The following is a 25,703-nucleotide window of genomic DNA, read 5'->3' as shown; positions in this document are numbered from 1 at the left end:
CAATAAAGCTGTAATTTTTTTTTTTTTTTTTTTTTTTTTTTTTAAGTAAACTCTACCCCCAATGTTGGGCTCGAACTCACGACCCTGAAATCAAGAGTTGAATGCTCCATGGACTGAGCCATCCAGGCACCCCAATAAAGCTGTAGTTTTATTTATTAAAAAAAAAAATTTTTTTTTACATTTATTTTTGACAGATACAGAGCACAAGTGGGGGAGAGGCAGAGAGAGAAGGAGACATAGAATCTGAAGCAGTCTTCAGGCTCTGACCTGTCAGCACAGAGCCCAACGTGGGGCTCGAACCCACAAACCGTGAGATCATGACCTGAGCTGAGGTTGGACACCCAACTGACTGAGCCACCCAGGTGCCCCTAAAGCTGTAGTTTTAAAGATCATCAAATGGTATTTGATTTGTACATTTCACTATATATAGATTTCACCTGACAACCATAAGTAAATATTGAACTCCAGTTAATTATGTGCATGATAAAGTGTTTAGGATGAAGTGTATTGATATCTCTAACTTCCTTTGAGATGTATCAAAAAACAAGATGGACTGATGAATGGATAGAGGGATGGATATCTGAGAAAACAAATATAGCCAAAGGTTAGTTGTAGGATTTGGGTGGTAGATATATACATATAATTCTTCCAAAATTCTTTTATAATTTTTTATAATAAAATATTGGGAAGGGATTCCTGATCTAGTTCCTTCTCTGATATTTCTCAGATCTTTTTTTACCTAAGGATCATGAAGTTTTCAAGCACTACATATGTCCCTGACATGACAGTTGTCTCTTTCCTGGGAAGTTTTTAATATAGCTCAGTCACCTAATCTTTGATCTGTTTTTTTTTTTTAATTTTTTTTAATGTTTATTTATTTCTGAGATAGAGAGCATGAGTGGGTTAGGGCAGAGAGAGACGGAGACACTGAATCTGAAACAGGCTCCAGGCTCTGAGCCATCAGCACAGAGCCCGATGCGGGGCTCGAACTCACAAACCGTGAGATCATGACCTGAGCCGAAGTCGGTCACTCAACCAACTGAGCCACCCAGGCACCCCTACCTAATCTTTGATCTTTACCCTCCAACAATAGGTATGTTGTTTGTTACCTTGACCTTGAATGTACAGCAGTCCAACATTTGGGGAGGCATAGCTCAGGTTGCATTCTCTCACCTGGACTTTGTTTTACTGAATTCCTCCCGACACAATAGCTGTTTGATGAGGACTTGTAAAAATTAATGCTCAACTTTGTGCATTGCTGGTGGGTGGGTAAAATGGTGCAGCCACCGTGGAAGACAGTATGGCAGTTCCTCAAAAAGTTAAACCAGCAATCCCATTTCTGGGTTTATTCCCAAAAGAAATGAAAGCAGGGACTCAAACATTTACATACCAGTTTTAACAGCATCGTTTGCAATCGCCGATATTGGAAACACCTCAAATGTCCCTTAGCAGATGAATGGGTAAAGAAAATGTGACCTATACCCAATGGAATATTATTCAGCCTTTTAAAAAGGAAGGGAATTTTGATACATGCTACAAGGTGGATGAACCTTGAAAACATTATGCTAAGTGAAATGAACCAGATGCAATAAGACACATTTTGTATGATTCCACTTAAGTGGTACCTAACATAGGCAAATCCATAGAAACCAGAAATAGAGAAGGTACCAGGGGCTGTGGGGAAGGGAAGGTGGCAGTTACTGTTTAATAGGAACAAAGTTTCAATTTGAGATGATGAAAAAGTTCTAAAGCTAGATGGGGGTGATGGTGGTACAACACTGTGAATGTACTTAAATGCCACTGAGTTGTATACTTAAAAATGGTTACAATGACAAGTTTCATGTGATGTGTATTTTACTTTTTAGAAAATTTTATTCCATTTATTTAAACTCAAAAACAGAAGTTCACTCATTTCTCTCATCCCCCATTGCCTCTTGGAACCAGCAATCTGTTCTACTTTGATTTTAAAATTTTGATTACTGATTCAATCTCCTTCCTAGCTACAGGTCTCTCAGACTTTCTACTTTGTCAGTCTTGGTAGGTTTTATGTTTCTAGAAATGTGTTCACCTCATTAGGTTAACCAATTTGTTGTTGTTGGTTTTCACCTCCCAGAGCAAGTCATATGGTCCAACTCCAAATCAAAAGATAAGGAACCATCCTGTGCTTATCATGAAGCCATGGTAAGAGGGGGCTGCATACTATAGGTGAGTGAAGAATTATTACCAGTAATTTAATCTGTTCAACCCTTTTATTGCCTAGAAGGCCCTACATGATCTGATCCTAGGTACTTTTTTTAAGTTTATTTCTTTTGAGAGAGAGAGAATCCCAAGCAGGTTCCACACTGTCCGTGTGAAGCCTGAGTGGGGCTCAAACCCATGAACCATGAGATCATGACCTGAGCTGACATCAAGAGTTGGACACTTAAACCGACTGAGCCACCCAGGCACCCTGCTTTTTTTTTTTTTTTTTAAGTAAACTCTACCCCAACATGGGGCTTGAATTCGTGACCCCAGAGATCAAGAGTCAGATGCTGAACCGGTGGAGCCAGCCAGGCACCCCAAGGCTTTTTAATTTTGTTAATCTTTTTGAGGAACCAATTTTGGGTTTTATTGGTTTTCTTTTTGTTTTTCTATTCTCTATTAATTCTGCTGTAATCTTTATCATTTCCTTCTTTTTGCTAGCTTTGGGTTTAGTTCTATTTTTTTCTAGTTTCTCAGGTTGTAAAGTTAGATTGTTAATGTGTGACCTTTTTTAAATGTAAATATCCTCTGAGCACTGCTTTTGCCACGTCCTGTAAATTTTGGTATGTTCTGTTTTCATTTCCATTTGTCTCTAGGTATTTTCTAATTTCCCTAGAAATTAGATTTCTAATTTTTTTCTGATTTCTTTTTTTTTTAAGACCTCTTTTTTTTTTTTAATTTTTTTTAACGTTTATTTATTATTGAGAGACAGAGAAACAGAGCACGAGCATGGGAGCGGTGGAGAGAGGGAGAGACACAGAACCTGAAGCAGGCTCCAGGCTCTGAGCTGTCAGCACAGACCCGATGCAGGGCTTGACCTCACAAACCGCGAGATCATGGCCTGAGCTGAAGTCGGACACTTGACCAACTGAGCCACCCAGGTGCCCCCCCTTTTTTAAAAATATTTATTTTGAGAGAGAGAGAGAGCACACGTGTGCATGGTGGAGGAGCAGAAGGAGAGAGAATCCCAAGCAGGCTCTGTGCTGTGAGTGCAGAGCCTAACACGGGCCTCGATCCCCTGATCTGTGAGATCATGACCTGAGCCAAAATCAAGAGTCAGACACTTAACCGATTGAGCTACCCAGGTGCCCTTCTCTCGTGATTTCTTATTTGACCCATTGGTTCAGAGCATATTCTCTGATTTTCCCCAAATTATGGGTTTTTCAGTTTTGCTTCTGTTATTGATTTGTGACTTCATCTCGTGGTCAGGGAGGATACTTTGTATGATATCTACCTTTTGAAATCTATTGAGACTTAATTTGTGGCCTAACATAGCACCTATCCTGGCAATTGTCCCATGTGCACCTAAGAAGTATGCTCTTGCTGCTGGACAAGGTGTTCTGCCTTTGTCTGACAGAGTTAGTTCACTGTGTTAAGCCCTTTGTTTCCTTATATATCTTCTGTTTCACTGTTATATCCATTATTGATAGTGAGGTATTGAAGTTTCCAGCTCTTATTGTACAACTATTTCTCCCTTCAATTCTGTCAACTTGTGCTTTATATGTTCTGAGGTCTGTTATTAGGTGTATAAATGTTTATAATGGTTCTATCTTCTTGCTTCATGTTCCTTTTGTCAAGTCTCCTGACTTCACAGATGTAGAATCTGCTCATCTCTCTGTAATAGCAATTCTCAAATTTGTCTCCATCTTGAAATACTCTGAGGAGCTTAGAAAAAATATGGATTCCTGCATCCTGCCTCCAGAGATTATGATTTAATTAGTCTGGTGTGTTGTCTGTGAGAGGCAACTTTTCTTTAAAAGATCTCCAGGGGTGCCTGGGTGGCTCAGTCAGTTAAGCGTCCAGTTTCAGCTAAGGTCATGATCTCATGGTCCGTGAGTTTGAGCCCCGCATTGGGCTCTGTGCTGACAGCTCAGAGCCTGGAGCCTGCTTCAGATTCTGTGTCTCCCTTTCTCTGCCCCTCCCCTGCTCCTGCTCAATCTGTCTGTCTGTCTCTCTCTCTCTCAAAAAGTAAACATTAAAAAAAATTTTTTTTAAAGATCTCCAGTTGGGGATGCCTGGGCGGCTCAGTCGGCTGAGCGTCCCGCTCTTGATTTGGGCGCAGGTCATGATCTCACAGTTCGTGGGTTAGAGTCCTACGGCAGACTCCACGCTGGCTGGTGGTGCAGAGCCAGCTTGGGATTCTCTCTCTCTGCCCCTCCCCAACTCACCCTCCCTCAAAAATAAATAAATAAACTTAAAAAAAAATAATAAAAGATCTCCAGTTGATTCTAATGTGCAACCAAGTTTGAGAACTACTGCTCTATGAATACTATTGTTAATTTTCTTAGCTTACCTGCTTTGTTTCTCTGATTTCCTTTGTTCTGCCAGTTTTAGTCTCTATTTTTCTGGTTTTCTTCAAATGTCTGGCAATCTCTGACTGTACATGGATATTTAACATGAGAATTGCAAACAGGTGCACACACACATGAAATGAGAGCAAACAGATATTTGCTATTTGCTTCAAGACTCCCTGACAGTATCTATAGGTCTTTTCTCTTTGGCTGATCATCTTGCCAAGAGAGGACTCTTGCAATATTCTGCTTTGGAGGTATAAGCATGGAAGGGGGCTGAGGGTCTCATGGCTCATTCTTCTGTATTACCCTCTTCTTTTACTTATTTATTTTATTTTATTTTATTTATTTAAAATTTTTTTTCAAGTTTTATTTATTTTTGACAGAGCATGAGTTGGGGAGAGGCAGAGAGAGAGGGAGACACAGAATCCGAAGCAGGCTCCAGGCTTCCAGCTGTCAGCACAGAGACTGATGGCGGGGCTCAAACTTGTGAACTGCGAGATCATGACCTGAGCTGAGGTGGGACGCTTAACCGACTGAGCCACCCAGGCGCCCCCACCCTCTTACTGTCCTGCTCAGATTGCTTGTACTCTCATGTCCAGAGCCCCCGCCTTCTGTTGGGATGAAGAGGTGGGCAGCACAGATGGGGACATTTCTGGGGATCCAATCCTTCTACAAACCTTAAACCAATTCTCCTGTTTTCAGCCTCACCCTGTACACATGCCATCAGAAATATCTGGCATTTCAACCCCTGACCCTTTCCAGGGCTCTACACTGTCAGATGGCTTATCAGTTTCTCGGTCTCTATAGGCAACTTTCAGGCTCCCCTCACACCCCCATACATTACCCATATTCCAAAACTGTTGCTGTCTAATCACCCATCATTTTCTTTCCTATTATCTATCCTTGCTGGTTTATGTCTTTTTAAAAATTATTATTCTTATACTATCATTGTATAGGGTGAAAGGAGAGAGTGAAGATGTAAATATTCTGTTCAATTTTGTTTGTTTCGAAGTGTTGAGAGCCTAGGGTCAGCAGAGAAGGTGAGGGACACTTCGAGCAGGGGAAATAGCCTGTGTAAAGGTTTAGTTAGAAGAGGGACTTCCAGGGGCACCTGGGGGGCTCAGTCTGTTGAGCGTCCACCTTCAGCTCAGGTTATGATTTCACAGCTTGTGAGTTCGAGCCCCACATCCAGCTCTGTGCTGACAACTCGGAGCCTGGAGCCTGCTTCGGATTCTGTGTCTCCCTCTCTCTCTGCCCCTCCCCTGCTTGCGCTCTGTCTCTGTCTCTCAAAAATAAACATCAAAAAAAAAAAAAAAAAATTAAAGGGCTCAGTCAGTTAAGCATCTCACTTCGGCTCAGGTCATGATCTCATGGTTCATGGGTTCGAGTCCTGCATTAGGACTCGATGGCTAATCGAGCTGATGGCTCAGAGCCTGGGGTCTGCTTTGAATTCTGTGTCTCCCCGTCTCTCAAAAATAAATAAACATTTAAAAAATTAAAAAAAAAACAAAAGAAGAAGAAGAGGAAGAGGGACTTCCTGAATATGGGTAGAGCACAGCAAGCAGAGTTTGGTTTGGTATTTTGCCTTGGGGGATTATGGAAAATGAGGATCTTGAGGTAGGGAGAAAGCAGCCAAATGCAGTCTCAAGAGGCCTAGTTGAAAATTTATACTTAGTAACATAGTTACTACATCTTACATTTTGTGGCACTTCATCTTCTCACATAGTTTTACCCACAGGGAAAGCCTAAGAGTTAATTAGTGTTTGTTGTAACTGTTTCCTTTTACTTATTTTTTTAATGTTTATTTGTTTATTTTGAGAGAGAGAGCACGTGCGGGAGGGGGAAAGGGGCAGAGAGCAGGAGAGAGGGAATCCCAAGCAGGCTCCACACTGTTAGTGCAGAGACTGATGCGGGGCTTGATCCCATGAACCATGAGATCATGACCTGAGCTGAAATCAAGAGTCGGACGCTTAACTGACCGAGCCACCCAGGTGCCACTATGATAACTGTTTCATAGCTAGGTTAACTGAGGTAAAGAAGTTACCGGATTTTTTTCTAGGTCCACAGAGCAAGGAGCCAGAAGGGAGTAACAACAGGTGTTGAGGAGGAGAGGAGCCCACAACTGAGCCATGTCTGGGAGGGCTGTGCTGGAGCGGCGAGGTAAGCTAAGGCCATGCGTGAACAATGACTTTGGCAGGAAGTACACTCGAGCCCTGTTATTTGTAGATTCTGCCTTTGTGAATCCACTTGCTTACTAAAATATGTTTGCGATCCCCAATCGATACTTGTAGTGTTTTCATGGTTATTTGCAGACATGCTCAGAGCAGTGATAAATGTAAGTCACCTGACACCTACCTTACATGCTGAGGCGGAGAAAGGTGACGTTCTGCTTTCGGGTTTCAGCCGTCATACTGGAAACAAGTGCTCTGTGCACTTTCTATGTATTGCTACGTTTTCTGCTTATTGTTGGTGATTTTGCTATTTAAAATGACCTGCAAGCAGGGGCGCCTGGGTGGCTCGGTCAGTTAAGTGTTTGACTTCGGCTCGGGTCACGAGCTCACGGTTTGTGATTTCAAGCCCCTCATCTTGTCTGCTGTCAGCAGAGAGCTTGCTTCGGGTCCTCCGCCCCTCTCTGCCTCTCCCCTGCTCATGTGCTTTCTCTCGCTCTCAAAAATAAAAATACAAACATTTAAAATGACCCCCAAGCATAGCAGTGAGGTGCTGTCTAGTGTTCCTATGTGTAGTAAGGCCACCATGTGGCTCACGGAGAGACTGTTAGATGAACTTCAGTACAGCATGATTTACAGTGCTCGTGGCTGTGAGGTCAATGAATCAATGGCTGGTTGATGAAAATGTTATGACCGGGGCACACAGAAGCCTAATCTCATATTTCCCCTAGGAGCGATGGTTCGGTATTTGCTAATTGGGTGTTTGTGGTGGCTTTATAGAACGTAACTACTGTGGATAACAAGATTCAACCGTTTTCATTAGTGCTAAGTCTTAGCTCTAGCCAAAGAAGGAAATCTGAATGTTCCCTGAAAACGTAATGGAGAATTTGAGTTACTATCATACTTTGGTTTTTTTTTTCCCTATGAGTTAAATGAGAGCATTGGTGCTATCCAGTTGAGAGCAGAGCCCCTGGGGTTCCAGTATGATGTCAAAGCGAGGCCTGAGCACAAAAGTTCCTGCTCCTCAAATTGAAGCGTGATGTGAACATCACACTTGGTTTAAGAGTCGGTCAGAAACAATTTCCCTCCTGTGTGTTTACTGTATATGTATTAGGCTGACGGTGTAGCATTTTTTTAAGTTTATTTATTTTGAAAGAGAGAGAGAGAGAGCGCGCGCGCACATGCGAGTGGGGGAGGGGCAGAGAGAGGGAGAGAGAGAATCCCAAGCAGGCTCCACACTGTCATGCAGAGCCCAATACGGGGCTTGATCCCACAAACCGTGAGATCATGACCGGAGTCAGACGGTCATCCGACTGAGCCACCCAGGCGCCCCTGACGGTGTAGCATTTTACTGTAATTCTCCCCGCAATCAATTCCTGCCCCACTTCCCCCCATATCAGTCCGTAGCTCCTGTATCCCTTCAGCTGCTCAAGCCAAAATGCCTGGGGGTCATCCCTGATTCCTTTGCTTGCACCCCCACGTCCAGTCTATCAGCAAGTTCTGTCGGTTCTACCCCTGCTGTTTCTCCCTCTGTTGCCTCTCACCCCACCCCTCCCTTCTGTGAGGTCATCCCCTTGCCGGCTGCAGATCTCCGCCCATGGGAGGCACCAGCAAGACAGAAGGCGGAGAAAGGAAGGAGCGGCCGTTGCTCACGGTTGCCGTGGTAGTGAGGGGACGGTGTGCACGCTTCGGTGCCTGAGTGTGGCCCCCTCGCAGCCCATCGGGACCACTGCAGGATCCCTTCTGCTTCCGGCACCTGCAGGGGACGCCTCCCCCTGAACCTCTTCGTCCTGCGGCACGCTCTCCCCTCTCCCTTCTGCTCCGCGGGCCTTCCGACACTTTGTGACCGGTTTCCCGCATTTAGCACCCTCTGTCAGAAGTAACTAGTGTGGCTTCTGACTTCCCGACTGGAGCTTGGCTGACGTAGCTTCCAGATCATTTCCTGAATCGCTCCATCTTTACCACCACTACTTTCACCCCGGTCCAAGGCACGATCACCTCCCACCTGCACTGTGCACCAGCTAGGCTCTCTGGAGACCACAACCACACAGGTCTGGAGCCAGACAGGCAGGTAAGGCAGGCGGCAGCCACTGGTGAGAGACCCCTAGAAAAAGGAAGTTCCGGGAGAAAATAAGCGCCCTCTACCGCCAACCCTGGAGAACTGGGATTTGATTTTATTTCACAGGCTGATTTGCTGAAGCCGCTATTCACTTAATGCCATTACTAGGCCTGGTTCCTTACCTCTGCCTGGTGCTCAGTCTGTCTTTTTCTTTTCTTTTCTTTTCTTTTCTTTTCTTTTCTTTTCTTTTCTTTTCTTTTCTTTTCTTTTCTCTTTTCTTTTCTTTTCTTTATTTTGGTTTACTTAGAGAGAGAGAGAGGACAGAATGCAAATGGGGGAGGGGCAGAGAGAGAGAGGGAGACACAGAATCCAAAGCAGACTCCAGGCTCTGAGCTGTCAGCACAGAGCCCAACACGGGCTCAAACTCACAAACCACGAGATCATGACCTGAGCCCAAGTCGGACGCTTAACCAACCAAGCCACATAGGCGCCCTGTCTTTTTCTCTTTAAATGTGTATTTACTTATTTTGAGAGAGGGCACTCGCAAGTCAGGGAGGGCAGGAGAGAAGGAGAGCAGAGAATCCCAAGCAGGCTCCACACCGTCAGCGCAGAGCCTGACATGGGGCTCCATCTCACAAACCATGAGATCATGATCGGACCCAAAATCAGGAGTTGGATGCTTGACTGAGCCACCAGGAGCCCGTCTTTTCTCTTTCACATTACAGAACAGCAGGACAACCTGAAAGATACAGCATTTTATTTGCAAAATCTTTGCCAACTAACTTGAAGAATGAAAGAAAATAATTCCGTTGCTATCTCAAAAAGAACATCTTTTAAGCTTCCCTCCCAACCTGAGCACCCTGGAATCCCAGACATTCCAATCCTTCTGTTCTAACTCAAATCCACACCATGGCATAGATGCATAATTCCCGTGGGAAGGAAACCTGAGACAGGCAGAAGCCATTTAAGGAACTCGCGCTGTTACTTTCCGGCAGAGAGGGCAGCAGGGAGCACACGTCCCTGAGTCAGGCAAGGACGCCACGTGGCTGACGGCCATCTCTCTTCAGCCAGCACAGCCTTGCAACAGCGTGACCTGGGGGGCGTCTCAGCTGAAGATCAATGTCTCTGCATCTCCAGCTTGGGAGGCGGAGTTGGACGGAGGGGTGAATGCCTTCTTGCCTTCAGCTAGAGCTTTAAAATGCTGTGAGGAAAGAGGAGAGGGTACACGGAGTTTGTGGTACGTTGGCTGCTATATCTGAGCAAGAACTAACCTCTTTACCACCCGTAATGCTCCAGTTTTTTCTAGGTTCCATTTCAGAACAATTCCTTGGTGCTGTTTTTGAAAAACAGCTAGAAATCTGCCCCGCCTCCTTCAAAGATGAACCCCTCTCCTGTCCTGCTTCCATCCGTTAGGCCACATGGTTGTCCCACAAGGAGTGTCCTTGGTAGACCCTCACAAGCCTGGCCACGCCAAAGGCCCACAGCCATTCCGCCCGCCTTCCTGTGAAAGCCCAACCCTCCTGCTTGCTGCTCTTTTAATGACAGGGAAGGGTGATGGTAACTCCAGCAGAAACATCCTTGTCAAAGGATCCTTCCCTTGTCAAAGGACACATCACAGCCAACTCGGAGGAGTGGAGACTATAGTGATCCTCGCTACAGCTTAAAGCACTTTCTAATGCTAGCCTCACCTGTGAGTTCTTGAATTCCGAGTAGAGGGAAAAGAGCAGGTGTAGGGATTGAATCCGACTCTTGTAGACAGGGATGTCGAGGATGGCTGAAATCAAGAACTCCCGTGAGCAGAACCAAACAAAACCGGGAATTATCTGTTTAGAATAGCCAAGGCCCTCCCAGATGGGACGTGTTACTATGCCTCTGGGGGTTAAACACCTGGCAGGGAGTCACCTAAGCCCAAATACCACCTTCAATGCTGCCAAATAGTAAACTGGCTTAAAGCAAGGGCCGTAACTCAAGATGCTGTCTTCCGAGAGTAAACAAGCCTTTTCGAAAGCCCACAATGTATTCATCCGGAAACGGAACCGGGAAGGGATGGGGGAACTCACCACAGATCATGTCAATGTACTCTGCCAGGCTGCAGTCGATCTCTGCCGTGGGCAGGCTCACCTAGGAGGAGCGTGGGACGGACCAAAGTCAGAGGCTGAAGCTTCAGCGGGGCCGGCACCCCTCCCTCTCTCTGAAGGAAGAGAGCTCCCAGCATAAGGCATGTCATGGGCCGAACTGTGCTCCCCCCAGATTCCTATATCGAAGCTCTAACAGCCAGTACCTCAGAATAGGACTGCACTGGAGACACAGTCTCAAGAGACATAATGAAGCTAAAATGAGGTCATCAGGGTGAATCCTAAGCCAGTAACTGGTGTCCTTATAAGAAGAGCAAATCAGGACACGGGCACACACAGAGGGAAGACGGCCAGGAGAGAGGCCCTGGAAGAAGTCAACTCTGCTGACAACTTGACCTCACACTTCTAGCATCCGGATGTGGGAGAAAATAAATTTCTGTTGTTTAAGCCACCCAATCTGTGTCATGAAAGCCCTGGCAAACAATACAATGTGCTTTTTTCCCTCTGATCAATAAAATGAGATTGGTGACATTCGTTAACCATAGTGGATGATCTAACAGGACCAAAAAAAAAAATACACTGCCATGCTATCTTCCGGTGTGTATTTGTGAGGAAGGGGCTGATCCCAGGCCACGGCCAAGTATTTATGGCTACTTGGTGTTATAATGCCTAATGGGCATGGAACACTATAGGAACAGAAAAAATGGAATATGACAGATGAGGTGATAGGCTTTGGGTCTAAACAAGTCATACTGTAAGTTTAAAAACCATTGGCTCTGTAAACAGTTTTTGTTCTTTTTTTTACAAGAAATCAGAGTGTAGGTAGGTCTGCAATTTCCTGTTTTCATTTAACATGTCATTGATATTTTCTCCTATCAGAGTAAAATAAAACCAAATAATATTCTACTGTGTAAGTATTTCACCAAATAAATGTACTACAGTCTATTCAGTTCCCTAATCAGACATTTTTCCTCAGCTACAGCCTTAAAAATGCTCTGAGGGGGGCGCCTGGGTGGCTCAGTCGGTTGAGCGCCGACTTCGGCTCAGGTCACGATCTCGCGGTCCGTGAGTTCGAGCCCCGCATCGGGCCCCTGTGCTGACAGCTCAGAGCCCGGAGCCTGTTTCAGATTCTGTGTCTCCCTCTCTCTGACCCTCCCCCATTCATGCTCTGTCTCTCTCTGTCTCAAAAATAAATAAACGTTAAAAAAAAAAAAATGCTTTGAGGAAAGAGATTGTTTTCAAATTCTTGGCTTTTACCACTGTTCCTCAATAAAATAAACATTTACCTAAAAACTCTGTCGTCACAGAGCTTATAGGGAGTTTTGATAGGGAGAAACAAAAACCGAAATAAGTAAGGCATACAGTATGTCAGAAGGTGAGTGTTAGAGAAAAAGCAGGGCAAGGGGGGTGGCGAACGTTGTATGGCTGGTGTGGCCATTTTAAATATGATAGCCAAGGAATCTGTAAATTGTGTTTGCTCAGTTTCCTTTTCTTGATATAGAAGAGCTCTTTGCTTGGACAGTAATCCAATATATAATTTTTTTCAGTTCATCACTCTTTAACTTTGTTTAATGGTAAGTACCAGTACTGAGAACTTTTTATTTCCAAATCTAAAATGTCACATTTTCCCCATTATGACTTTGAAGTTTTTTTTAAATGTTTTTAATGCTTTATTTATTTTTGAGGGAGACAGCGTGTGAGCAGGGGAGTGGCAGAAAGAGAGAGAGAGGGAGGCAGAGAGAGAGAGAGAGGGAGACAGAGAGGGAGAGAATCCCTAGCAGGCTCCACACTGACAGCCTCTGATGCAGGGCTCAAACTCACAAACCGTGAGATACTGACCTGAGCCCAAACCAAGAGTCAGACGCTTAACCGTCTGAGCCACCCAGGCACCCCTTAGTTTTTCTTTATCCCATTATGTTTTTCTTTTATTTTTGAGAGAGACAGAGTGCGAGCAGGGGAGTGGCAGAGAGAGAGGGAGACACAGAATCCAAAGCAGGTTCCAGGCTCTGAGCTGTCAGCACAGAGCCTGATGCAGGGCTTGAACCCACAAACCACAAGATCATGACCTAAGCCAAAGTCGGACACTAAAACACTGAGACAAAAAGGTGCCCCGATTTTTAAGATTCTTAAAAGCAAAAGAAATAAGACACAAAAGAGTGTGATTAGATTTAGACACACACAAAATAGGCAAGCATGATCCATACTGTTAGAAATCAGGACAGTGAGGGGCTTCTGGGTAGCTCAGTTGGTAAAGCATGCAACTCTTGATCTTGGGGTTGTAAGTTTGAAAAAAAAATGTTTTTTAATGTTTATTTTTGAAAGAGTGAAAGAGAGAAACAGACGTGAGTGGGGGAGGGGCAGAGAGAGAGAAGGAGACACAGAATCTGAAGCAGGCTCCAGGCTCTGAGCTGTCAGCACAGAGCCGCCCGACGTGGAGCTGGAACCCAGGAACCATGAGAGCATGACCTGAATCAAAGTCGGATGCTTAATCAACTGAGCCACCCAAGGCACCCCTAAGTGGCTGTAATTTTAAACCTCACATTAGGTGTAGAGATTACTTAGAAAAAAATCTTTAGGGGCACCTGGGTGGCTCAGTTGGTTAAGCATCCAATTCTTGATTTTGGCTCAGGTCATAATCTCACAGTTATGAGATCAAGCCCCATGTCAGGTTCTGCACTGGGCATGGAGCCTGCTTGAGATTCTCTCTCTCCTTCTCCCTCTGCCCCTCCCACACTTGCACTCTCATGCTCGCTCTCTAAAACATATATGTGTGTGTGTGTGTGTGTGTGTGTGTGTGTATACATATGTATATATATATATATATTTCAAGAAAAAAAATTTAAAAAATACAGGAAGAGAGCAAACACTGGGCACTTGAGTAAATGCTACACTTTCGTGGCCCCTGCTCCCTCCACTTACCTTGCCCAAAAGCTCTTCAAACTCTGGGGACCATTCCTGCATTAGCGTGTCAATATCAGGCATGGGCCTACAAACACAGAGGTAAATATGAACAGGAAACGAGGACAGGTAACGGGTAACATCAGCAACCTCTGGGTCATGAGATTCTAGGATGAAGGAAGGTGGTCAGTCAGCCACATGAGGATTTCAGGCTGGCCGGATCCACAGAACCTCAGGTTGATCTGGTATGTCCTCAGCCTGTGGGCCCTCTTCTCAGAAGCAATGGATCCGCAAGTGGGGAAGGTCACCAGGGGTTCCTCTGGTGAAGAGTGTGTATTTCTTACCTGGTGTAGTGCACAGTCGCAGGGGGCTTAGAACGGTGTAATTCTGAGATGCTCTCAATCCATGTGTCAATGGCTTTGGGATTCTTCTCTGCATCTTCTAGGCTCTTTACTTTCATATGTTGCTAGAAAAATAAGGGGAAACCCTGGCTGATGACATTAAATAGCTCTCTTATTTTAACAGGATGGCTCATCATACCCTGTTGTTTCTTAAACAGCAGATAGCCGATGAATAGGGTAGCCTAACAGCAGCAAAGTGAAGATTAGAGGAACACCTGATAAAATTTTCTGGAGCCATGGGAAGGGGGTGGGTGAATAGGACAAGACTGACCACACTGAGATGGCATTTCATACCACTAGGATGGCTACGATTCCTTTTTTTTTTAAGTTTGTTTGTTTGTTTGTGCGTTTATTTAGAGTGAGCGTGCATGTGGGGGAGGGGCAGATAGAGGGAGAGAGAATCCCAAGCAGGCCCCACACTGTCAGCATGGAGCTGGATGCAGGGCTCAAACCCATGAACTGTGAGACCGTGACCTGAGCCCGAGTTGGATGCCTAGGAAACTGAACCATCCGGGCGCCCCTAGGATGGCTAGAATTCAAAAGACAGACAATCACAAGTGTGAGTGAGGATGTGGAGCAACTGGAACTCTCATTCCTTACTGGTGGAATAGTAAAATGGCTCAGCCACTTTGTGTTTTGTTTTTTTTGTTTTTTTAAGTTTGTTTATCTTTGAGAGAGAGAGAGCACAAGCAGGAGAGGGACAGAGAGAGAAAACGGGAGACAAAGAATCTGAAGCAGCCTCCAGGCTCTAAGCCGTCAACACAGAGCCTGATGTGGGGCTTGAACTCATGAATCGCAACATCATGACTTGAGCCGAAGTCGGACACTTAGCCGACTGAGCCACCCAGGCACCCCAAAGGTGTGTTTTTAAATGAGATAGCAGTGATGTTTGTACATCTCTGTGAATACACTAAAACTCACTGACCTGTACAATCTGAAAGGGCGAGTTTCATGGTAAGTAAATTATATCACAATAAAACTTTTTAAAACTAGGGCTGGCCTGAAACCAAGCTACCCCTTTTGATAGTAAGTCAACTGCACAGATACCAGTGGGGCCTCTGGCCATCTCCAGCTGGGGCCTGGACTGGACTAGTATCTTACTGTGACATTGTGCTGTTTGGAATTCTCAGTCAACCAGAGAGAGAGCACTGTAGGGTCTGACTGCTTTGTAGAAGGCTCATCCAATACCAACAGGCCAAGGTTGTCCGGCTTTCCATCAGGACGTGGGACCTGGTTAAGAGAAAGGAAGAAAGAGGAAAAAATGGGGTTGGGCATACATAAAAAGGCCATATCTGTTGTTTCCAATCAGCTGAAGAGGAAGAACTCTTTCCGGTTCATCATTATTACTAGTATTAAAAAGCATGTTTGCATACCATGCTGTACTAAAATATGATCTACGGGGCGCCTGGGTGGTCCAGTCGGTTAAGCTTCCGACTTCGGCTCGGGTCATGATCTCATGGTCCGTGAGTTCGAGCCCCGCGTCGGGCTCTGTGCTGACAGCTCAGAGCCTGGAGCCTGTTTCGGATTCTCTGTCTCTCTCTCTCTGACCCTCCCCCATTCATGCTCTGTCTCTCTCTCTGTCTCAAAAATAAATAAACGTTAAAAAAAATTAAAAAAATAAATAAATAAAATATGATCTACTACAAAACACATGATCTATAGTATCTTAAATATAAAGCTGATAATGAGGCAAATGAATGACAAATTTTTAACATATAATGGTAGAATGAAGTTATTACCTAATACAATGAATAGAATTTGGAGAGCAAGATTAAGAACGCCAATGAAATGAAGAATGTATATGAAGGCAGCCAGTGCTATCCAAGGAAATTAGTGGAATTGTTAAGAGTAAGAGAGGGGTCAGAAGAAACACCTAAGGAGTCATTTTTAGGATGTTTCGACTGTACCTTTAGGAATGCGTCAATATCCCCAACAGCAGGGATAAAATCAGGAATGAAAGGTTTCAGTTTGTGGTCCAGGTCGATCATCTGAGGGGTGTACCTAGGAGACATTGCCAAGGTTAGGTGGAGAAAGTCAGAGAAACAAACTTTACTGTTCAGGTTAAAAATCTAAGGAGAATGGCCCCATTTCAGAATGGAGGTAGGAAACGGGTGGGGAGGTCATGGGAGAAGGGCCTGGTGCTCACCTGCTGATATATTGGAAGAGTTCCTTAATCTCAGCCGAAACTGGCAAATGTTCATAATCTGTAGGATCATAGGCCCTGTGAAAAGGAAAATATGGTTCGAGGTGGCCAGAGAAGAGCAGACGTGGCTGAGCCCTGGTTCAGCCCCCTCCTCACTGACCACAGACTCCCTGACTCTGAACTTTGTTTCTGCCCTGCCCACAATTGCCCTTCCTGGGTGGTTCACAAGGCGACTTTAGAATGGATCATAATTAGCTTGGTTATCTCTGCCAATGAAGAAGAAAGAGTCGCAGAAAATGGAAAACAATTGCTAAACATTTTAGAATGAAGCATACATTTTGTTTCCCTTTTTTGAATGAAAGGGATGGAGAGAAAATATGGTATGAGATTGCAATTTTTTAAAATTCAAGTATAACTGACAACATGAGACTTCAATTTCTGACATGAAAATAATCTGTCCCAAGAAAGACAAGAATTTTTACAAAGATGCTTTTAACAGTGGGCACCTGGGTGGCTCAGTCAGTTAATCTTCTGACCCCTGATCTCAGCTCAGGTCTTGATCTCAATATGAGTTCAAGCCCAGCCTTGGATTCCACGCTGGGCCTGGAGCCTACTTAATTAAAAAAAAAAAAAAAATGTTTTTAACAGTGTTTATTTAAGAATTTTTTCAATGTTTGTTTTTGAGAGAGAGAGAGAGAGTGAGCACGAGAGGGGCTGTGAGAGGGGGACAGAGGATCCGAAGCAGGCTCTGCACTTTCAGTACAGAGCCCAATGTGGGGCTCGAATTCACAAACCATGAGATCATGACTCGAGCCGAAGGCAGACACTTAACCGACTGAGCCACCCAGGTCCCCCTTAACAGTGTTATTTATACAGGTAAAAAATTAGAAACAAAATACCCAATACTTGAGAGATGGTTAGGCATGTCAATTTGAATGTTTAGTAGTTATTATTATTTTTAATTTTTAAGTAAGCTCTACACCCAATGCGGGGCCTGAACTCACAACCCAGAGATTGAGTCGCATGCTCTACTGACTGAGCCAGCCAGGTGCCCCCAAATATTGTATAGTTATTAAATACAGAATATAGGAAATGTATACAGTAAAACAAAAACAAAAACCGATAGAACACATTAATTATAATTAAGTAAAATGTAATAAACATTGGCAAAGTACATAGGTGACTTGAAAAGTTATTAACAAAGGTCTGAGGGTAGCTTAGCAAAAAACAGAAATATATCATTATTGTTTTAATGTTCACTTATTTACTTTGAGAAGGAGAGCGAGAACCCCAAGCAGGCTCCACGCCGACAGCACGTGCTGATGCGGGGCTCCATCTCACGAACCACGAGATCACGACCTGAGCCAAAATCAAGACTTGGGTGCTCAGCCGACTGAGCCACCCAGGTGCCCAAAACTAAATATATTATTGACTTGAAGTTTCCATTTCCCCAGATTCTATAATTTATGAAAGCAGGATATGATCATGAAGTAAGCTGGGAAACATGAAAAGTCAGTCTGGGATTAAACTTTTGCCTCATTTGCTTAGTGTCTACCTGTGGGTGGATAGTCCACAGGTAACTTTTTATTAAACTGCTTGATTTAATAAGTGATACATACAGATGATATAAAAGGAAAGGCAGAAAATGTACAAAGTGAAAAGTTATGGCTCACTTCCACCCTTGTCCCCTTGCCACCATGTTCCCCTCCCCAAAGTAATCACTAGGATTACTTTCTAGGGTTTCCTAGAAATAGTCTACGTAATATTCGTTTTATACCCTAGTAGCACAGCGTAAACACTCTTCTATACCTTTTTAAAATTTAACACTGTCTCTTGGAGATTGTTCTTTATGGTGCACAGAGTGCTGCCTTATACTTTTTAATGGCCAGACAGAATTCCACTGATTGGCTACACCATCATTACTTTATCCAGTAATGGTATATGAAATGGATGGGCCTTAGAATCCACTTTGATTAAAACCTATAGGGGTGGGTCATGAATAATCTATCCCGAGGACTGGAACAGGGTGAGGTTTTTCTTTTGTTTTTGTTTTTTGTTTTTTTGAGAGAGAGAGAGGCAGAGAGAGAGGCAGAGGGAGGGATACAGAGAATTCCAAGCAGGCTCTGTACTCAGTGTGGAGTCCTACGTGGGCGGGGCTCGATCCCACAATGCTGGGATCATGACCTGAGCTAAAATCAAGAGTCCGACGCTCAAACCAAATGAGCTACCCAGGCGTCCCAAGAGATGTTTTTACTGAAACACCAGCCAGGAACACGTGCTTCAGTGTAGGGCTCCCAAGCACTTATTCTCTATCCATCCAACAAAGATCTGAGCCTAAACTAGAAACTCTCCTGTGCCTGTATGTTTTCCTTGCTGAACAGAATTGCTTGTGTATGTATATAAATGTTATTTTCTTGTTCCCAACATTAGAGCTCCTTGAAGGCAGGGACCACCTTTTATATTCACTCAGCAAATCCTCATGAAACCACCGAACCTGCAAACATTTCAGATAATGCAAGTGATGTCACGGGACTCAATGAGGCAGTGTGGCCGGAAGAGAAGGAAAACGCATCATGCCGGCTTCTGAGACACCTGAAAATCCTAAGCAGGATCAAAGGGAGATGCTAGAATTTCACTCCTAACTGATGTGTCTTCCTCCCTGGCTTGAGTGTCCTCAGCGAGGCAGGGCTTTCCTCACCCTTCCAGAGGGGCCCCGTGCTCTTCATCATCATCATCTTCATCAGTATCCGTCTCAGAGGAGTCGTCGTCGTCATCATCATCATTTTCACTGAAGCCCCGTTGAGGTGTCAGCTGCGAGGGCTTCTTCTTCTCCTGAGGTAGGGCAGGGTGGGCATAGAAAGAGCTACATAAAGAGAAGGTCGGTGTGCCTATGCCCCATTCCCTCCTGGTGCTCCCACACATACCCGCCCGCCCGGCACCAAATGACCAGAAAGAGAGGGTGGCTCTCCCCAGAAAGGCCCCAAGGACTGTCGTCTTTTCCTGCTTGGCTGCACCCTGGGGCCTCACTTTCTATAACCACATTCGATTTTTCTCCTTGAGGCCTGGGTATAGGTTTTATCCAGTAGATATCTATTTTACCTTTTACTTAGGAGACCCCCAGTCAGCTCCAACTCTAAAAGTTAGAGACTCTTGAAGGAGAGGAAGGCAACTCTGATTAGTTATTTTGGAAGGAAATGAAGACAGATGAAGTTGGAAGACAATTTTAGGGGAATCTTAATACTCACAAAGCTCACGGGGAGGAAATCTAGTGTTTAATTTGCAAGACTGCCCAGAGTAAGCTGCTAATAACTATCAAAAGGATCAACTCCGTCCCCAAATTCTAATCAGCAGTTCCAGAGACTATGGGTTTTTCACTTCCACTCAGTCACACTTCTCTTCAGTGGGTATTGGACCTGCCCACAGTCCCCGTCCCTTCCCCCCCGAAGTCAAATGCAACGACTGTATGTTATATCTCAAGATAAGAGACTCTTCTGTCCTTGGCATTACGACCTACCTTTCCGAGCTTCTGGTTCTCTAAGTATCATCCCACACTCTCAAGGGTATGAGGAGTCCAGTTTTGGCACTTGCAGGGGCATTTGGGACAGGGTCCATGTCTTTGCCTCTGTGGCCTGGATGGAAACCAAGCTTTCGAAACCTACTTTTAGGGGCATCTACGTGGCTCAGTCAATTGAGCATCAGACTCTTGATACTGGCTCAGGTCATGATCTCAAGGTCGTGGGACTAAGCCCCATGTCGCGCTCCCTCACCCTCTCCCTCTCTCACAAAAGAAATAAACTTTTTTTTTTTAAAACCTACTTTTATTTTTTTAATTAATTAATTATTGTTATTTTTTTTTAAGTAAGCTGTATGCCCCATGAGGGGGTTAAACTCACAACCCCGAGATCAAGAGTCTCATGTTCTACCGACTGAATCAGCCAGGTGCCCCTCAAAACCCACTATTTATTTTATTTTTATTTTTATTATTTTTTTTTTAACATTTATTTATTTTTGAGACAGAGAGAGACAGAGCATGAACGGGGGAGGGGCAGAGAGAGAGGGAGACACAGAATCCAAAACAGGCTCCAGGCTCCGAGCTGTCAGCACAGAGCCCGACGCGGGGCTCGAACCCACGGACCGTGAGATCGTGACCTGAGCCGAAGGTGGACGCTTAACCGACTGAGCCACCCAGGCGCCCCTAGTGCTCTTTCTTAACTCAAAATCTGCCAAAGCAATCCCTCATCACACAGGAAGTAGTTTGGCAAAGGCAGCTTTTTAAGAACACTGATGGCCAATTTAAAGGTTATTAAAAATAACATCTCTGATTCTAGGTGCACACTAAATTAAAAAGATAAATTGAGTCCTGAATGTTGGTCACAGCATGATGAAGGCTAGAAAAATTTAGGGTGAACATGTAAAACTAGGAGGCCAAATTAGGAAAACTGCTCACTTTTCTTTTGTCTGCTTCTTCAAAGCTATGTTTTGCAAAATCTCTGATCTAAAGGCAGAGGGCTTCCTATGCCACAGACAGATGCCTAAAAAATTACTTTGTGGGTAAGATGTTAAAACAGCACACTAGTCACCAAGTGGAACGGCTTTATTTTTCTTAATAATTTATTTATTATATTTTTTAGTAATCTCTACACTCAACTTGAGGCTCGAACTCACAACCCCGAGGTCAGGAGTTGCGTGCTCCTCCAACCGAGCCAGCCAGGTGCCCCAAAGCAGGTCTACTTTAAAATGTGACCTTGCATAAAAAGCTACACTTTCTACAATCAGTCTATATTACTATAGCTTTTTGCATTACTTCAAATATCCTTCTTCACTTGTTTCAAAGCTCCTGTTCTTGAAGGATAATCAAAAGGTAACTAACCATTGGATCACATGCTAAGGCTGAACACAATGGCTGTGCAGGAGAGCACGTGTGCACCTGTAGGGTCCTGCCTAGAGCTGGAGGCATCTTGCCATCTTTCTTTCGGAAACAGAGCAATCCTCCAGGTTCACAGAACCAACAACAAAGTGACATCTGGGTCTTAAAACTTCAAAATTAAAGTCTCTTTCACAAAATATTGGCAGTATCACAAATGTTGACAACGAACAGATGCCTAGACCAATAATTCCAAACTCGCTTTATCGTAAGAATTACTTGGGAGTGCTTGCTAAAAATATAAATTCTCAGGCTTTTACCTTCAAGATCCTGATTCAGTAGTTCTGGGTGGGGACTGGACATCTGTATTGTTAAGGGTAAGTACTCTAGTTGATTCTTACTGTCCGTAAAGTTTGCAAAAACAATGCCTATATTATATGAAATATATGAAATATATATATTCCTCACCAAAAAGTCAGCTGTAATAGTAGGCTTGACTCCAGAAGGAAACAATTTTTTTTTTTTTTTTTTGAGAGAGAGGGTGCAAGTGAGCAAGGGGCAGAGAGAGAAAATCCCACAAGGGGCAGACAGAGAGAGAAGCGGGGCTCACCCTCAGCGGGGCTTGTGTTTTTACCTGAAGCAGGGCTGAAACTCACGAACCATGAGATCATGACCTGAGCTGAAGTCAGATGCTTAATGACTGAGCCACCCAAGCACTCCGAAGGAGTCAAAATCTTAAGGCTCTTTGCTGATTTTCCTACATGAGCTCAAAGGTATCCAACCCAAGCCCTGGAGGTGAGTAGTCAAGAAATGTTTACTGCTGGGACGCCTGAGTGGCTCAGTCGGTTAAGCATCCTGACTCTTGATTTTGGCTTAGGCCATGATCTCACCGTTCATGAGTTTGAGCCCCGCGTCAGGCTCTGCGCTGACAGCTCAGAGCCTGGGGCCTGCTTCTGATTCTGTGTCTTCCTCTCTCTGCCCCTCCCACCAATTCCTGTGTGCTCTCTCCCTCTCTCAAATATAAGTAAAACTTAAAAAAAAAAAAAAAAAAAAGACATGTTTACTATTGACCTACTGTCAGCCAGACTACTGACAACTCAAAGTCCCCAAGAAACTGTGGGTCATACTATACCTTGTTATTTTCCTCTTCATACTCATCACTGCTGTTGTCAGCCATAGTCTTGTCAGGAAGCTGGGCAGAACCACGAAGTCCTTAGAAGAAAAGTTTTCCTTTTAGGTTAGTAATATGATCTTTAAAGACAAATATTTTTGGTTTATAGTATGCTCTGCTTTATGGCTAAAGGACAGAAGTCTGAATTCTAGTCATGGCTTTGTCAACTCAATTCAGGATATATATACTAAGCATTAGTGTGCATAAGGCATTAGGTTAGACATTATACTAGTGAATTATCTGCTGTTACATAAATTATATACAATCTGCCCTTAGTTTACACACTGGGAAGGCCAGGAGTGAAGAGCAACTCTATGGCTTGAAACTCTTAGCCTGAGTCTCAGTATTCCCACATCTGAAGGAAGGCAGTGACATCCATCACTCAAGACCGTTACAAGGATCAAATGACAAAACTCAGGTGAAAGGAATTGACCCAGCTCCTGGCAAGTAATAGTCACAAATATGAACTGAATCAGGGTCCAGAAAAGCAATAAAAATATTCTGAACAATTAAAAGTATAACCAGATATAAGATAGTAACTGGCATGGAAACCATGTTCAATGATTTCTAAATCAAATTAAGCCAGGGGCACCTGGGTGGCTCAGTTGGCTAAGTGTCCGACTTCGGCTCAGGTCACGATCTCACCGTTGGTGAGTTTGAGCCCCGCATCGGGCTCTGTGCTGACAGCTCTGAGCCTGGAGCCTGCTTCGGATTCTGTGTCTCCCTCTCTCTGCCCTTCCCCTGCTCGTGCTCTGTCTCTCTCTCTCTCTCAAAAATAAATAAACACTTAAAAAAATGTAAATCAAATTAATGCCAATTAAACACCACTTTTCAGCCTGCTACCTTGCCCAAACTGAAAACAAATTGTAATGTCAACAGCCAGCAAGATTATAAGCATGCTCAAGTCAAAAACCTTGTCTAGGTATATATATATCCCCAAAAGATTGAAAGCAGGGACTCAAAAAGATACTTGGACACCCGTGTTCACAGCAGCAGAGTCACAATAGCCAAAAGAGGGAAAAAACCCAAGTGTTCATCGATAGACGAGTGGATAAACAAAATGTGGTTATACCTACAATGGGATATTATTCAGCCATAAAAAGGAAGGAAACTCACACGTGCTATAGCATCAATGAACCTCGAAAACACGATGCTAAGTGAAATAAGCCAGACACAAAAGGACAACTATTGTATGATTCCACTTTTGTGGAGCCCAGAATAAGTGAAGTCATAGACACCAAGTGGAACAGAGGTTACCAGGGGCTGCCAGGGAGAGGGGAATGGTGAGTTATTGTTTAACGAGTAGTTTCTCTTCGGGATGATGAAGGAGCTCTAGAAATAGACAGTAGAGATAGTTACACAACAATATGAATGCACTCAATGCCACCGAATCGTACACTCAAAAATGATTAAAATGGCAAATTTTATGTTAGGTCTATTTACCGCCACCCCAGAGGTCATCCTTGATTCCTAACTCAAGAGCCAAACCCAATCCATCAGCAAGTAGCTTGTATTTTCCTCTCCTCTCTACGCTCCCCTTCCTCACCACCTCTGGGTCCCTATGGCCTCAGCTCGCCATTGCAACGGGAGCCTTGGCTCCCTACTTACCTCCTGCCTGCCTGCCTTGGATACCACTCCTTCCTACCACACGCTGGTCTCCTTCAAGGCCTCAAACGAACCCAAACCCCTTTTCACGTTTCACTTGCTTCTTCCTTTTCCTGCCCCACTTCTCCTCAATATCTGGATTTTTCTCATCTTTCAGTCTCAAATGTCACCGCCCCCTCAGGTCTTCCCTGACCCCCCTATCAAAAGAAGATCCCACTCCTCATCATTATCCTCTGTAACATCACACTCTTTGCCTCCAACAGTGCACTCACCACATTTGTCATTATGTCTGTTTGTCCATTTGTCATCTGTCTCCCGTGATTACGAGCATCGAATGGCAGGGTCAGTGTCTCTTTTAATACTGTATACCTAGTGCCAGGCAGAAGGCTGACACACAGGAGGCATTCAAACCATGTGTGTTGACTAAATGAGGGGGTCAAGTCCTGTTAACACGTTCCACTGAGATTTTGACTGGGATCGCAAGTTAAGGGCAGGTTACTGAAGCATCTTCAAAACTGTGCAAAAACAGTTTTGAGAAGTTAAAGCAAACAGACAAACGTGAATCCCTGGCCGACTGTGAGCAGAGCCGCAGCACCAAACCACTGGAGATAGGGAACACTGGTCAGGTTGGAGGAAGACCCTGCATCTGGGGGGCTGGGTTTTCTCCTCCCTTAACTAGTTGGAAATGATGGCCAATTGTTCGCCAAACTGGACTCTGAAAGCCAACATTTGCTATTACAGTAAAACAGGAACTTCTTGGAGACATTCATGAATCCATCCTGCTCTTCTGTTCTGAGAGCTATTTCCTTCCTCTCCCGTCCTTTCTTACCTTTGGGTCTGGGGGTTGGAGGATGAATACTTGCAACCTCTTCAGAGTCGTTAATCTCTAGACGCTCATCGTAGGTCTGGTTTTCTACAATTTTGGTCTAGGTAAAAGGAGACATAATTACATAGCTCGCATCACCGGATGCGAGCTGATTCCAAACCAGTAGTGGTTCCTCTTCCTCACCCAAGACACCAGTTTTACATGAAACCTTTACCCCCATTCAAATTTTCCTTGGCTCCTTGGCCCAAGTCAAGCAGTTAAATCATTCTGCTGCAGCTCTTGTTTAGGAACTGCTGGCAGGCTGGCTGAGGATCGAGGGAATCGTGGAGGGAAACGACAGCCAACTGAGGGGACCAGCTCCCCAAAGCTGTAAGATGCACGCACACGGGCACAACAGTATTTGTCTTAAGAGGCAGCTCTCTCCTTATGGTCACTTTCCCCCAAGGCTGTTGGGGTGTCGGGGCTGGGGGGAGGGAGCCAGGGGGCTGTAGAGGTTCTAAAAAGACTTCTGTCTCTGGGGTCCCCTTGTTCACCTGCAGAGAGGGTAAACTCCAGTTTCTCAGTCCCATCCAATAATCCCAAGCCCATCACTCCCATCTCTACCCCCTGTCTTGAAGGTCGGACCTCACTGAAGTTTCTTGGGGAAGTAAAGGAAGCCGAATGATAGCTGGTGGCGTGAAGGAAGAGAAGTAACGGTTGTCACGGAGATGGGAAGAGATGGGGGGATGTAGGGAAGGGGAGTCCTCTTAGATTCCTCCCGGGAGGGAGAAAGGGACTTCTCTTTCTGCTAAGGTGAGTACGAATTACCTGTAGCCCCTCTGAATCCGTCTCCTCTATCTGGAAAGAACCCCAGCCTACGGCCGGAGTCTCACTCCAATATCAGACGAGGCCACTTTCGGGCTTCCGACTTGGAGCTGCCTGCCTTGTTGCCAGTCGCTAGGAGGCAAAAAAAAAAAAA

The 25,703-nt window shown here is 44.6% G+C and overlaps 1 protein-coding gene and 1 long non-coding RNA gene across 3 annotated transcripts; one reads left to right on the top strand and one right to left on the bottom strand.

The window, feature by feature from the left end:
- The first annotated feature begins 84 nt into the window (after positions 1-84).
- Positions 85-9,587, top strand: LOC109278553 (uncharacterized). The gene is made up of 4 exons (XR_002085719.2): positions 85-399; positions 2,114-2,205; positions 6,595-6,695; positions 9,488-9,587. It is a non-coding gene; the product is annotated as an uncharacterized LOC109278553 (long non-coding RNA).
- IFT46 (intraflagellar transport 46) lies at positions 9,503-25,703 on the bottom strand. 2 transcript variants are annotated; one of them, XM_019468980.2, is made up of 12 exons: positions 25,553-25,703; positions 24,749-24,845; positions 22,276-22,355; positions 18,978-19,111; positions 16,283-16,357; positions 16,044-16,137; positions 15,238-15,366; positions 14,080-14,201; positions 13,757-13,823; positions 10,823-10,883; positions 10,451-10,536; positions 9,503-9,963 (listed from the first exon to the last, which is right to left on the bottom strand). In XM_019468980.2, exons 3-12 carry the CDS (start codon positions 22,318-22,320, stop codon positions 9,868-9,870), a joined length of 909 nt encoding a protein of 302 aa, XP_019324525.1. In that variant the 5' UTR covers positions 22,321-22,355; positions 24,749-24,845; positions 25,553-25,703; the 3' UTR covers positions 9,503-9,867. The 2 variants fall into 2 exon arrangements, with proteins under 2 accessions (XP_019324525.1, XP_019324527.1); XM_019468982.2 differs by having other exon boundaries at positions 22,276-22,335.

This window comes from Panthera pardus, unplaced genomic scaffold (genome assembly GCF_024362965.1).
Source record: "Panthera pardus isolate Hobbes unplaced genomic scaffold, ASM2436296v1 HiC_scaffold_12, whole genome shotgun sequence".
NCBI lineage: Eukaryota > Metazoa > Chordata > Mammalia > Carnivora > Felidae > Panthera > Panthera pardus.
The sequence above is the reverse complement of the archived record's forward strand: the minus strand, read 5'-3'. Positions and strand labels throughout refer to the sequence as shown.

Coding starts and splice junctions, on each gene's coding strand:
- IFT46 (XM_019468980.2), bottom strand. CDS start 22,320: ATGGCTGACAACAGCAGTGATGAGTATGAAGAGGAAAATAACAAG. Junction 14,202..15,237: donor CCAAACAGCACAATGTCACA/GTAAGATACTAG, acceptor TTATTTTTCTAG/CAACATATGAAAGTAAAGAG. Junction 10,884..13,756: donor TTGAAGAGCTTTTGGGCAAG/GTAAGTGGAGGG, acceptor CGCTCCTCCTAG/GTGAGCCTGCCCACGGCAGA.